The sequence below is a fragment of the Paramormyrops kingsleyae genome, chromosome 4, assembly GCF_048594095.1.
Source record: "Paramormyrops kingsleyae isolate MSU_618 chromosome 4, PKINGS_0.4, whole genome shotgun sequence".
Classification (NCBI taxonomy): Eukaryota; Metazoa; Chordata; class Actinopteri; order Osteoglossiformes; family Mormyridae; genus Paramormyrops; species Paramormyrops kingsleyae.
The window spans coordinates 13525474-13539278 of record NC_132800.1 but is presented as its reverse complement, the minus strand read 5'-3'; the positions used below and the strand labels follow the sequence as shown (position 1 = coordinate 13539278).

The 13805-nt window shown below is 44.7% G+C and overlaps 1 protein-coding gene across 1 annotated transcript; it reads left to right on the top strand.

The window, feature by feature from the left end:
* The first annotated feature begins 613 nt into the window (after positions 1 to 613).
* LOC111858568 (5-hydroxytryptamine receptor 5A-like) lies at positions 614 to 13177 on the top strand. The gene is made up of 3 exons (XM_023840452.2): positions 614 to 765; positions 5636 to 6421; positions 10808 to 13177. Exons 2-3 carry the CDS (start codon positions 5720 to 5722, stop codon positions 11138 to 11140), a joined length of 1035 nt encoding a protein of 344 aa, XP_023696220.1. The 5' UTR covers positions 614 to 765; positions 5636 to 5719; the 3' UTR covers positions 11141 to 13177.
* Positions 13178 to 13805: the final 628 nt, after the last annotated feature.

Sequence of the window (13805 nt, the reverse complement as noted above, 5' to 3'; positions counted from 1 at the left end):
ATTCCCGTAATGAAATTAAGTTCAGTAGCTGCGGACAGTTTGCGAGTAACCCTCCCCCTCTCTCATTTCCCCGCCGGCATTCACTGATAACTTATAACAGGACGGAACTAATTAGAAATTATACGGACAGCGGTAAATTACATTGAAACGAAAGTACGCCGAAGTCAATTAATCCATCCAACGACCACGACAGAGACAGATCGAAACTTTGCATATATTTAACGACGGCTGCGTTTTGAGCTCCCATGTCAAACGTGAATAAGTACATCAACACCAGGTTCTAGTAAACGACATCGGCATCACAGGAGATTCAAATTAATAAATCAGTTGCATAATAAACTTTTTCCTCCTTCCCCGAGTGTGTATTTTGGAAGGAGCGTAATTTGTGCTACAAGCACATCGTGTTAAAACGAATGAAGGTGCATAATAAATGCACACCTAGAGGGGTGGGCGACCGCATTGTGACTGAGACGCCAGTGATTCACTGCTTATAAACAGGACACTGTCCATCCTGTTATACATGCACACACACACGCACACACACACACACACTTGCACACACATGCACACACCCCCGTACCGTTGTCTTTGGTTCCTTCCAGTGTCTGTGGCACCTCTGCACCGAATACAGATTTCCATACGCTTAACTGCGGACGCACCGAGAGGGGACAGTGTCAGCACAGACGAGGGGGAGAACAGAACCGGATCGCAGCAGATGCGATCCTCGACACCCCGGCCCGGCTTATCCCACGGTGCGATGGCGGGGTAAGACATTTCTGCCAACATCAGGAAAGTTGCATGCCCACGAAACGACTATAGACTCGTGGTTACTATGAACCCGCATCGTCAATCGGATGTTCTAATTATAACGCATTCATGCAAGTTTAATTAGGATGCTCGGTTCTCGTATTAGAGGTTACAGAAATTCACTTCGATCATGTTCAAGTTAGAAACTACATTTATTTGCAGTAAGGAAATGTAAGTTGCTGTGTAAGTGAATTGCCAACATAATCAGTTTTGTACAGGACTGCATGAGTCCTGCATGAATGACCTACATTTAAAAACGTAAATTGTTAAACATTTTGGTGCGAATAATTAACTGTAAAAATGTATACAGATGAAACAGATGAGTGGTCTGTTGTGTGTGCTGAATTAGGGTCAGGTTCTTGGTTATCTACACCGTGATAATAATTTTGATTTAATTCAATCCCATGTATAGCCAACAAACGAAAAAGTATTTAAGTATAATTCAGTACTTTTTAAAGGGATTTTTTGAAGTTATTTCTTTGTGACGAATGAGCTTTTAACGCATTTCTGATAATTCTGCGATGTTCATGTGGTTGATGTATTTTAGTCCAATTCTCCTGTGTGTGGGTATGTGTTTTTAAGTTTGTGTGTGCCTGTATATGTGTGTGGGTGTGAGTGACATTGATATGATAATTACAGTAGGCATCTGCAGAAGCTAGGAAAACAAAACAGATCCAGTTCTAATTGTTTTGACCACTGAAAACAGAGCGCAGAGTGACTGTTGTTAATACGCTCTGCTGATTGCTTGATTCCCGACAGCTGTGCCTGCACCATACAGTAGATGTGATTTTCCAGCATTAAGGCCAGCTGCAGTCCTCTTGTTCTTCGAAAATATAGATGCGCACTCCCTCCCCTGATTATTTTAATGTGGGATGTTGACGTTCATGGGCATATTGTACGGAGGGACGCGGCAATGTTGGCGCGTAACACACTGTGTCGTCCGGCGTCTCCCAGGAAGCACAGGTGGCACGTAAACTGGCAGGATGGCAGCATACATCAAAGCGGTTTATTACGGACTGGTCTTCCGCACAGACCTTTTTACGGCGGCCTTTTAACAGAAAGCATAAGCCATCCAGCTGGGGTAGTTGGACTCTGCGAGGCTCTGTCCCCCCCCCCCCCGGCAATGCAGTTCTGTGCAGTTACCTGGCTTTCCAGAGCTGTTGAATCCATTTACAAGTGTGTAGAAGGAAAGGTCCACTTCGACCAGGCTGTGATTCGGAAACTGGCCTGAGGGAAGGAGTCGTCTTGGTGTATGAGGTTTTGAGGCACCCTTGAACTGGCAGCTGTTGACGTCCCCCAGCCAAGGCAGGGGTTGAGGCTCGGTGACTAGCTACTCTCTTAGTCTCTTGTAATCAGCTGGCACCTACTTGAGCCTTAATGGTGTGACGTATACACTCCGGCGTTCCCCCTTCCCACACCTCATTCCAGCTGGAGAGCGGCCGCTTGGAAGTCTGGCAGGTTCTGGAATATTTACCGCGGCCGGGGAATACGACCGAGTGTTTGCCGACGCTGTTCCCAAGCAAAGGAAGAATATGTAGTGCTTCGGGTGACAACGGGGACAGAACAACAGACCGGTTAGAGGGTGTGAACTGGACGCCGATTTGGGCTCCTTCCCAATAGGTTGTTGGCTGGAATCCCAGGAGGGCTTTCCATTTGTTGTAACCTCCTGGGCTAAGCATAGCCTAATTGGCTGTAGAAATACCAAGTTGTAGAGACTGGGTAGAGTGTAGACATATAAGACACTTGGACGGCGCTCTTAGCATGACGTGCATTCAATCGCAAGCCTGCTTCCCTAACCACTAGGCCGCTACTGTGAGGTAGCAATAGAACAACTGAGGTGGCTTATTTGAAAGTCTGCTCCTGCAGTCTGTGATCCAGTCTGCGATCTGTTCTGGGATTTCCCAGCCACGAGAGAGAGCCAGTACGCCAGAAGCAGGCAGGAGCTTAAATCAAAAAAAAAACTGGTCAGAATCTGGCAGGTGAAACAAACTTTGTGATGAATTTCGAAAGTCACAACAAGAACAGGTCAGACAACAAACAAATGAGCAGAAAGAGAGAAGGATCAGTAGTGGCAACCATTGCAGTCGATACCTCGCAAGGGTTCGAAAGGAGGAAGGGAATCTATATATGTGCTCATTAATTAGAAACAGGTGATCTCTATATTGAGGCGAGGCAGAGCACAGGAGAGCTGACCTAGACTACACCGACTAATCAGCAATCTGCCCTGTTTGCTAGTTGCTCAATAAATTGCACTAGTCCAACACTGCCTATAGATTCCTTGTTCTGTATTTTGCTCTGTTCAGAGGTTCTTGGATCCATAGTTTTCTCTGGTACAACACTCTGTCTAGGTTCCTGGATCACCACCACTGTGACCGTGTGACTGTGAGACTTGAAGTTTACCCCAAAAACTTATTCAAAGATACAGTGAAATGGTGGACACATTTCACTGTATCACTGTATCTCCAAGCAACAACTTCCCTGATTCTAGTCAACATTTCCTCAACTCTGTAGCACAGATTCTTCCCAATAGAGTCCAGCTGGCCAATTGCATACTGCTTCACCTCCAAGAAGAGCTTCAAAGTGTCCACAGGTGCTGTCTGAGTCAACAGTTAAGCGATTCAACTACCAGGCCTGCAAAATAAATAGAATGGGGGGGTTCAAGCTGTGCATAGTCCAAGTTTCCCTCGGCGATATCGCTGCCGATTACACAAGGCGGCTTAACTAGCCAACTTTGCGACAAGTTTTCCCATGTGTATTCATTTGACAGTCTACACTGGTCTTAAAAAAAAAGCAATTTTGATATGTTTCTATGTGACGAGGCAGCTGCTGTATTCAATAGGAAACTGACATCTCACGTGTCATGAAGAAAAGCGCTGCTCCTACAGCTGTATTATTTAACGTTCACCTATTCTGAGCCAAACAGAAGGTCATGTCTTTTGATTTATCTGCTAGCTGCTGACACATACATTAAAGAGTGTTACACAGCCGCAGTCACAGCATTATATAACCTGCCTGCTGTCGAAACATCCACTACGATAGATTTCTCGTCATCTTATTGGAAGTTTCTCATGTCTGAAAGTTTGTAATTACATTATTCGTGACCTTTCTCGCTCCTTTCAACTTGGCCGTGGAACGGGAATCATTGATTTATGTCCGTGGATGGGTGCCAGTGATCATCCTTAGATGCCGAAGGGATGCGGGAAAGAAAAAAAAGGCTTTCGACAAGGGATTTCAAGTAGGATAGTGGGAAGGTAATCATCGGTTAAAGTGGTTACCATTCGGCTTGCAGAGTGACACCAGAATTACAGGTAATTTATACTCCAGACATTAGTTCTTCTGAACCATTTCTCATAATGGCAACTTAAAGGGTGCGCTGTGCTGAAATGGAAATGTTGGCCATCCGTGAAATCCCCCCAACACATTCCGTATTTTAGATAAACATATGGTGCCTTAATGTGCTGAAACCAACAGGTGAGTCTCTGTCACATTTTTCTTTGTTGATGAAATCTGAGATTCGCCGTAAATAGCATGAATAAAATACAGTAGCATCAGAATTTGCAATAAATCATCTTCTAAAATTTCTCTTCCATAACTATTCGCCACAGAGTACAACTTACAGAGTAAGTTGCATAAGAAAAGAAACTTCTTAATAAAGTTTCTAAAGGAGTATTATACATTGGAAAATAAGATGAAAAACTACTGTGCCGTGATAAGACATACAGGAAAAATAATGAGCTTAAACAGGGATGAATTTAAGAAGCTTTAAAATATATATTTAATAGTTTGGGCACCACAGCGACCGCATGACCATGTAAGGGTGATCCACTGGTCATGAATATTTATGACCTCATCTTAGTGGGTCGGATCCCCAAGAGTCATTGTTCAGGGTTGATGCTGCCAGATATTGCGGCATCTTAGGAAGCCTGATTTGTGGAAGGCCGTCGTTCTGGAGGGACAGGAGAAGATCTGGCCCTGAAGCCTTACATTCAGGTCACTGAAGATCAGTGTGAATGTCAGACATGTGGGTGCCATGTTGGTGTATTGGGTAGCCCTGCACCATCACACCCCCAATGGGAGAAGGATGAATCTATGACAAATACACAATGTAGATAGAGGCAAGGAACGTGTGCTAATTACACCACGTTGCCTCACCCACCACACGACAAACCACCTCAGGGATGAGATCCTGAGTGCAGCCATGCAGTGGGTGATACGGTGATACCTCAGCACCACACTAGTCAAACTGGAACCGTGTGAGATCTTTTCTTCAGTGTGAGTGCCAATCCTGCTACCAACACCCAAATTTAGGAGGACCTCCTCGGAGGGCTGCATGTAGATTAACGTCGTACCCAAGCAATTGCATGTTAAGGGCCCAATGGAGTAGGATCATTGCTGGCATTCATGGGATTCGTAGCAGCAACCTTTTGATTGCTAACACAGATCCCAAGCCTCAGAGGCACCACTCCACCCACAATGAAGCAATCAATAGAACTCACTTTTTCTGAAATTTACTGTGATTTTTATGAGGCAAAAGCTGCAATATGTTGATTGTGCTGAGTATGAAGAATGTGTGAGCTTCCACAGGCAACACCTCCATTGCAATCTCTCAATTTTTTATAACTGCTTGTTTGTTTTTCTTTCCCTCTCTTTGGTTTCCTGGGGATCACTTATAGATATTTATTTTTATATCTTTCCATAGTTTTTCTGAAGAATTCAAGTTTGGAATTGTCGACTTTAATTCCCATGCAGGGCACTATAATACTACAGTAGTGTTCCAGTGTTTGGCACGAGACCCGTAATCCCATTTTTGTTCTGTTGTCTGTTACAGGGTGAAACCGTCAAAGGAGATTTGGTTCTGTCAGGGCCTGTATACTTTTGTAGCCAGGAAGGAGTCAAACATCTGACTAAAAGGATGGCATATCTCAACCTGACCAGCTCAGCCAATCACAGCTCAAAGGAGGTAGAAAACTTTTACCGGCCGTTTTCGGTGTTCAGCGTGCTGACACTCACCCTGCTGGCCTTGCTGGTGGCGGCCACCTTCGTGTGGAACGTGCTGGTGCTCGTGACCATCCTGCGGGTGCGCACCTTCCACCGCGTGCCCCACAATCTGGTGGCCTCCATGGCGGTGTCGGATGTCATGGTGGCTGCCCTGGTCATGCCACTCAGTCTGGTCCATGAGCTGAACGGTCGTCGTTGGGCACTGGGCCGTGCCCTCTGCCAGCTCTGGGTCTCGTTTGACGTCCTGTGTTGCACAGCCAGTATCTGGAACGTGACTGCCATCGCCCTGGACCGCTACTGGTCCATCACCCGGCACCTGGAGTACACGCTGAAGACCAGGAAGAGGATCTCCAATGTGATGATTGCGCTCACCTGGCTTCTCTCAGCGGTCATCTCCTTGTCGCCGCTTATCGGCTGGGGAGAGACCTATTCGGAGGAGCTCATGGAGTGTCAGGTCAGCCAGGACCCCTCCTACACAATCTTCTCCACGTTTGGGGCCTTCTACCTGCCCCTCTGCGTGGTGCTGTTCGTCTACTGGAAGATCTACAAGGCTGCGAAGTTCCGCATCGGATCCCGGAAGACAAACACCATCACACCTATGGCTGAAGTCATTGAGGTATGGCGGGTTCAAATATCCCCCATAAATTTGGCCAGTTTCACACAGCTGTGCTTCTCACGGCAGACCATCCATCCATCAATCCATCCGTCTTGTAGAGATGGGGGAGACATGTTGAGTTTTATTACAGGTGCCTATGTAGATGGAAAGGGCTTATCCAGCTGAATCAGTGGCTGACATTTGTGGATATGGAGAGACTCGTAGTATGGTGTAGAGACTGGAAATGATGGGTATAGTATGGGGGGAAGGGTTGGGTTAAACCTCAGTAACAGTAACATTGGAGGAGAGGGTCGCAATGGAGTGGTTGGTGATACAAAAATAGCCGAAGATTTGTGGGGCTGTTTAAGGGGAGAAAATCCCATGACTGTGTAACTATTTGCCAAAAGCATGGGCATGGATTTTGTGAATCGGATGCTGGTATTCTCAGTCACAGGTTTCAGGTAGGTATTTACAGTCTACAAGTAAATCAAAGGTAGGTATTCACAGTTACAGGTGAATCAGAGGCAGGTACTCACAGTGACAGGTGAATTAGAGGCATGTATTCACAGTGACAGGTGAATCAGAGGCAAGTACTCACAGTCCCAGGTGAATCAAAGGCTGGTATTCACAGTCACAGGTGAATCAGAGGCTGGTATTCACAGTCACAGGTGAATTAGTGCCAGGTATTCACAGGCACAGGTCTAGTGCAATGGCTACTCATCAATTAAATATTTAGTACCATTGATTTATATTCTGCGTAACTATAACGTTTTGTCAGCATTTATTAAAAAAAACATCTGTGATGATGAGCCTTGTGTTCTACAAACAAAGTTGGGGATGATTAGATAATGGTAGCTAGCTAGCCCAGACAAACCCAGTTTTCCTTATAAGGGTGTACTGCACAAAGCAAGTTTTCTGGATAACTTATATCAGTTTTCTGGATACCACATATCAGTGTCCATGGTCCGCTGGCCCTTTAATAAGTTGCATGGATGGATCCCTGTTGAGTCCAACTGCCTTTGATTGAAGTAAATAATCATTTGTTTAGCAGTTTTAATGACTAAAACCAGCCGTGCTGCAGCGTGTTTTGCCACACAGTTCGTCTGAGGGGGCGTGTTCTGGCAGGAGAGTGACATCAATGCATGCCCTCACTCACAGGTCATTTAGAAACAGATATTCACAGTCACAGGTGGTGCTGAGCATCGTTTATCTCTCGATATGGTATCAGTGTTACCCATCTCATATATCAGTTCTCTTGAATGTTTAACACCCCATGCTGGAAGTTTCAGACATGTTTTTCTATTCCTTCAACAAAATACTAGTGGGGGGGGGGGAGGGGAGAGGGCAACACCCCTTATTTCCACATGAGTGCATCCTGAAGAACAGTCTTGGCCGTCCCATTTCTAGCCCTGCATCGCAGGTCATTAAAAACATCTGCTTCGCCTCAACAGGCACCTGAGCTCAGCAGTTTGAGAGATGAGCTGTCCCCACAAATCAATATCACCAAGCCAGGCGGAGGCCTAGCTGACAGGAGACTGTGCTTCGCAAATGAAGTTAAAATTAGCATGTCACCATCTTTTATTGTCGCTGCATTACTAGTTAAAGTTAACCTGTTAGTACAGTCTGTAAAAAATTGGCTTGCTATGCTGCTGTGACGCACACGAACCACATACGTGAAGTGCTGTGAATATTTCCCTCTTTCAACAGACTTCCATACATGTTTATTCCTTGTATCTTGTTATTTCATGTTTGCACACAGAATGTAAAAGTATTGACTCGTGGGAAGCATTCAGATGAGCCTGTGAAGTCTAAGCAGTTACATTTAAGCCAAGAAACGTGTCCGTGGTACAAAAGGAGGTTTAACCAGGAAATATGTGTGCAGAAGCGGTCAGACACACGGGGAAAATGTTTTCAGAACATTCTTATAATGTTCTCTGGTCACCTTGGGGCAGGTAAGACTGAAGTAATCCAAGTTGCCAAATAGGAGTCGATTTTGATGTAGAGAATCTGATATTAGCATGATAATTAATTCATATCTGTGGTGGTTTTTTTCCTTACTGAGTACTAGAATAGGACCAGTAAGCATAAAAAAACACAGTTCATTGGTTTTTATTAGTCATGTACTTTTACTAATCTTTTGGTAAAATGGTAAATGGACTGCATTTATACAGTATAGCGTTTTTCTACTCTTACGAGTACTCAAAGCGCTTTACAATTTATGGCTCACATTCACACACCAGTGGCAGAGGCTGCCATGCAAGATGCCAACCTGAACACCGGGAGCAATTTGGGGTTCAGTGTCTTGCTCAAGGACACTTTGATGGGGTCAGGAGGAACCAGGGCTCGAACCTGCAACCTTCCAGTTGCCGAACGATAGCACTACCTCCTGCGCCACCATCTTTTGCAACAGGATGTTACATTAAACAGGAGATGAGGTTATACAGCCAATCCCAAAATAGCTGATCCAAACACTAAATAAAGATGTAGCAACTGAAGTCCTGACATCAAAGCCAGTGTCTTTAAGAGGTGAGAACTTGAGAGCAAAGGAGGAGGAGAGTTAGCAGGAACTCCTGAGCTAAGTATTGGAGGAAGTTCCCTTTGGGCTTCCAGAACCATCTGGCTTCCAGAACCATCCCCCAGCCACGTGCAAGTCATGCAATTCAGAAATCAGCTTGTCTTGTCAGACCTGAAGCCGTGAGCAGATATTTCACTCTACTGAGAGTTCACTACCTACGTTTATGGAATTTATAACAGCGAGTGCAGGATTTTTCTTTCTGCAGTAAGAGACATTTCTAACAGGAACCTCTATCATCTGTCCAGCTTCCAACTGCTTTTCAAGTACAGAGTCACTTTGAGCCTGGATCCTATCCCCGGAAGCATAGGGCACCGCTGGCTGGGATGACAATACGTTACAGGACAGACACACACATGTTTGTATGCATATCTTTGTGGAGGCCATTGATTTCTATGGGCAATACCTTAATCCCACCAATGACAACCATAACTCTTATACCCAGCCCTAACCTTAACCGTAAGTAACAAAGAATATATAAGAGGTTTGACATTTTTAGTTTTTTGATTGCCACACATTTTTATAAGATTGAGGTTCCCCTAATGGGATCTGAAAAAGTGGTCCCCACAATGTCAAAATAACAGGTTCTTATCACACTGTGGGGACATTCGATCCCATATAATGCATACATGACCATACACACACACACACACATACCTACATATATACACACACATGCAGTTCATATATTCTTCTCCATTCATTTATATAGGCATAACCATAATCCTAACTAAAATAACCATAACCCCTATCCAGCCCTAACTTTATATAGTGGGGACCTGAAAAATATCCCCATAAGCTGTATAGTAACATTTGGTCCCCACAATGTGGCAAACACTCACCCATGCATGCATATACATATAGACACACACAACTTTTGAAGTACTTGGCACAGACTAGATCTTGCTAGAACCGGCTTTCTGAGTGGAGTGTTCCCTCCAGGGTCCAGCTAGATGCCTGTTTGTATGGCCAGACAGTACGCGGGATGTAAAGCATCTGTCTTCTGGCTTGACCTTCTGTGAACTGGCTGACAGCTCAGATGAGCACTGACCGCACTGTAACATCATCCTTACCCACATCAGGCTGTCGCAACAACACATGGCCTCAGGGGCTGCACAGAGATGGCAAAATTGAAATTCACCGTTACTCTCTGTGTTCGTTTTCTACTGATTCAGCATCAATGGTGGAAGAGAACTAACAGCACTCAATATATATTCCATAAATTACAGGGTTTACATCTTTTACATACTTTTATGCTAATTTCATGCATTCCCAGTTTTTACTTGCATGTATACAATGACTTATATGCTAATATACATCTAGCAGCTGTATCCAGAACCAAGGAACTTTGTGAGAATGGTATGTATGGCAGTAACAGGAGCTGATTTCAAAGCTCTACAAGGGTTTCTCAGAAAACCTGAGATCCTATACTGACACAGAGTGTATGGGCCTTCACACTGCAGCTCGGTTAAGTTGGAGAGGCTGCGTCTTTGTCAGGCAGGACTGTACATAGGGTAGTAGGAAGATAGGGCAGAGGATGCAGGCAGTGAGCCAGATTGATCAGTATTCAGATGTATCACTGACCTCAAATGGAAGGCTGGCGTCCTACAACTTAAAGCCGTCCAGTCATGCAAATGTACTGAGACTGAAGAAGAAATGGGCGGAGTTTGCCAGGGGTGTGATGTGTATTCATTAGATAAGTTGGGCGCACTTTTCAGCCCAATTGGGATTCAACTGTATTTCAAGTGCACAAGAGGATAGGAAAATCATGTGTCCTTTTGCGGTCTGGATGAAGGCCATGGATTTTATTGTCTCTGTGGTGTTTTTTCGCCCAGGTGAAAGAGGCTGGCCGCCAGCCACAGATGGCGTTCACGGTCCGCCACGCAACGGTCACCTTCCAGACAGATGGCGACACGTGGCGGGAGCAGAAGGAGAGGCGGGCGGCACTGATGGTGGGCATCCTCATCGGGGTCTTCGTGCTCTGCTGGATTCCCTTCTTCATCACAGAGCTCATCCAGCCCCTGTGTTCCTGCGCCGTCCCCCCCATCTGGAAGAGCGTATTCCTCTGGCTTGGCTACTCCAACTCCTTCTTCAACCCGCTGATCTACACTGCTTTCAACAAGAACTACAATAACGCCTTCAGGAACCTTTTCTCCCGCCAGCGTTGATGAGCTCGGGGGAAAAAAAAACACCCCCAACACACACATAAACATATGCTGTGTTAAGCACCCGTAAAAGTGACATTTCGCGCATATCTGAGGCCACTGATGAATTTATTCTTTAGCTGACACCACACCCTGCCTTGCTGAGATCTTCTCATTGTCATCTTTGTTTCAACCTCACCGGAGCACTATTGAAGCCAACGCTGAGCCAGCGAAGTCTGTTTGCCTTGTTTAAAAGAAATGCATGTAAAATAATGAAATACCCAGCTGCTTATGTTACCAAGAGTCGATGTGAAAGAATATGTCAATTAAATGCAGAGAGCCGGCACTGTTGTGCGAAGAGACCCTTAGGGTCGGGCAAGTGTTAACGAAGCAGGGGAAGTTCGTAATGGCCGGTCCTCTGGATCTGTTGTCAGATCGTTCCCCTCATTGACTGAGTCAAACCTGCCCCTGGCCTGCCAATTACCTGCTTCCCCCTCCAGTAGCTTTTAAAGCCTGCGGGTGCATGACAGCAGGGGGCTAGATGAGCCCAGACAGGCTCGGGGAAGTGTCAGAATGGGGGAAGCAGGGAGGGGAGCGAGGTGCTCTGTGTGTACAGAGGGGTGGGGAACTCTATCCATCACACCTCACCTTCAATGGAAGGGGGGAGGGGCCTCCCTGAAGGCTGAGGTATGAGAACAATGAACTTCTCTCCCCCCTCCACCCCGTTTGTGGAAAAGACCCCCGTCATGCCACCGCTATGTATGCTCCTACAGGAAAATTGCTAGATGAAGGCGTCAGTTGCAGCGTGACCCCCCCCCCCCCCCCGCCCCCCCCCAACCTGGACACATGCCGGTCACTGTTTTGCATGTGTTGCATTGAACATGCATGTTCTGTTGCACTGGCGGGGCATCTCCAGTGGGGGGAATATCTAGACAATGGCAGATCACTTTGTGTTTGTTGTAATTTTGCTGGATTTCTGTCAAACTTGTACCTACATTTTGTTTTTACAGATTTTTTTTTCAGTTAACAATCCTTAAGTCACGCCTTCAGCGAAATAGACCAATCAAAAGTTTGTACTGGGGTTTCCTTTAACATAACCAGTCAACCAGTCTTTATTTGCGGATAACACCGGTTACCCTTGTTGATGCGCAGTAAACGGACGTCCCCTGGCAAGAGAGATGTTGCTCGTTAAGGAACACCCCTGCGTTCAGACATTGATGTACCACAAAATCTCAGATTTTCTAAGAAGAATGTGAAGTGAAAAAAGGCTGAAGTGTGTATGTATGAAGGCATATGAGTGCATATTCAGTGGAACATTTGGCAGTGTTGAATCGGAGCTCACCTAACGTACAGATGTATTAATAATATTTTGAAAGTACAGCAGTGCTCGGTGTACGTAGTTCGCTGTGAATTTCGTTTTCTGTGGCGGAAACTTTAATTCAGAGCGCTTTACAGGAGTCCAAAGGAGAGGGATAAAACCTGGAATTAGCACTTCCTTGGTTATGCACTTTGCCAGTTCAGTGGCTGCTTTGTTCACGCTTCACAGATCACATTTTTCCCACATCTGGCTGGTCCTTAATGGATGAATGACTCGCCTGAGAAATTGAATTATAAATGCGCTGTAACGATGGAGTTTTGTTTGCGTTGCTCAAAGCATCCACGGGATGTTATTTGCCGACCTTGTTTGGTGCAAGCTTTTATTCCAATTATTTTATGTGTGATAATGATTTTGCACAAGCATGTTTTTCACTAAAGCGAGCCCTACAATAACAGCTCCCAAGCTGACCCCTGAAGTGTCATTTAACTTTTGCGTCAGGCTCCCATGGGAGCAGAGACTAGAACATGTTTACTGTTTTATAATTCAAACGCTTTCTCCTTCACCACCAGGCTGATGAAGCCATACTGTATGTAATATGAGCGCCCATGCAAGATAAATATTTATACTGTATACATTCTATCTTCTACACTCATTAGGGTTATTTTGCCTTTGCACCAGAAGATTTGGGCCTGTTCTCAGTTCCTTAAACTTAAAAAACAATGAACAGTTAATTTAACATTAGTGTACCAGGTATCTTTCTTTTGCATTTTACGGTGTATAGTAGGGATGCACCGAAATGACATTTTTGGCCGAGACCGATAACCACAAATGAGGAAACACTTCGCCAAAAACCGAAACACCGAAAGAAACTATTATGCCAATGTTTGTACCATTGCTGTTATGGCTGGGAGTGTGTGTATTTACCTCACTAAAGTTAAGGCATTGCAATTGCATAAATTAATATTCATGCTTCAAAGAATAAATCAGTTATGAAACTATGAAAATGTGTATTTAGCACTGACTGATGTCATTTGAACAATGCACAATATAAAATCAGGCCTATAACTGACTGCTGAAAGATTGTAAAATTAAATATCTTCTCTCATAAAACACAAAGTGCATTAAAGTCAAGTGCATTTTAACATTTAACATTTTAACATTCTCTGTAGGACTACTACAACAAAGTGCATTCGGAACACATGCTTTAAAAACTGCTGAAAGATATAATATAATAGATATAATAATAGATATATTTTCTCTGTAGGCCTACAACAAAATAGTGCATTAAAACAAAATGGATAAATCCAAAACAAATATATAAACACTGGAGCGGATTTTTTTGCAGCTTGAAATCTGTGTCGATCCATTGTA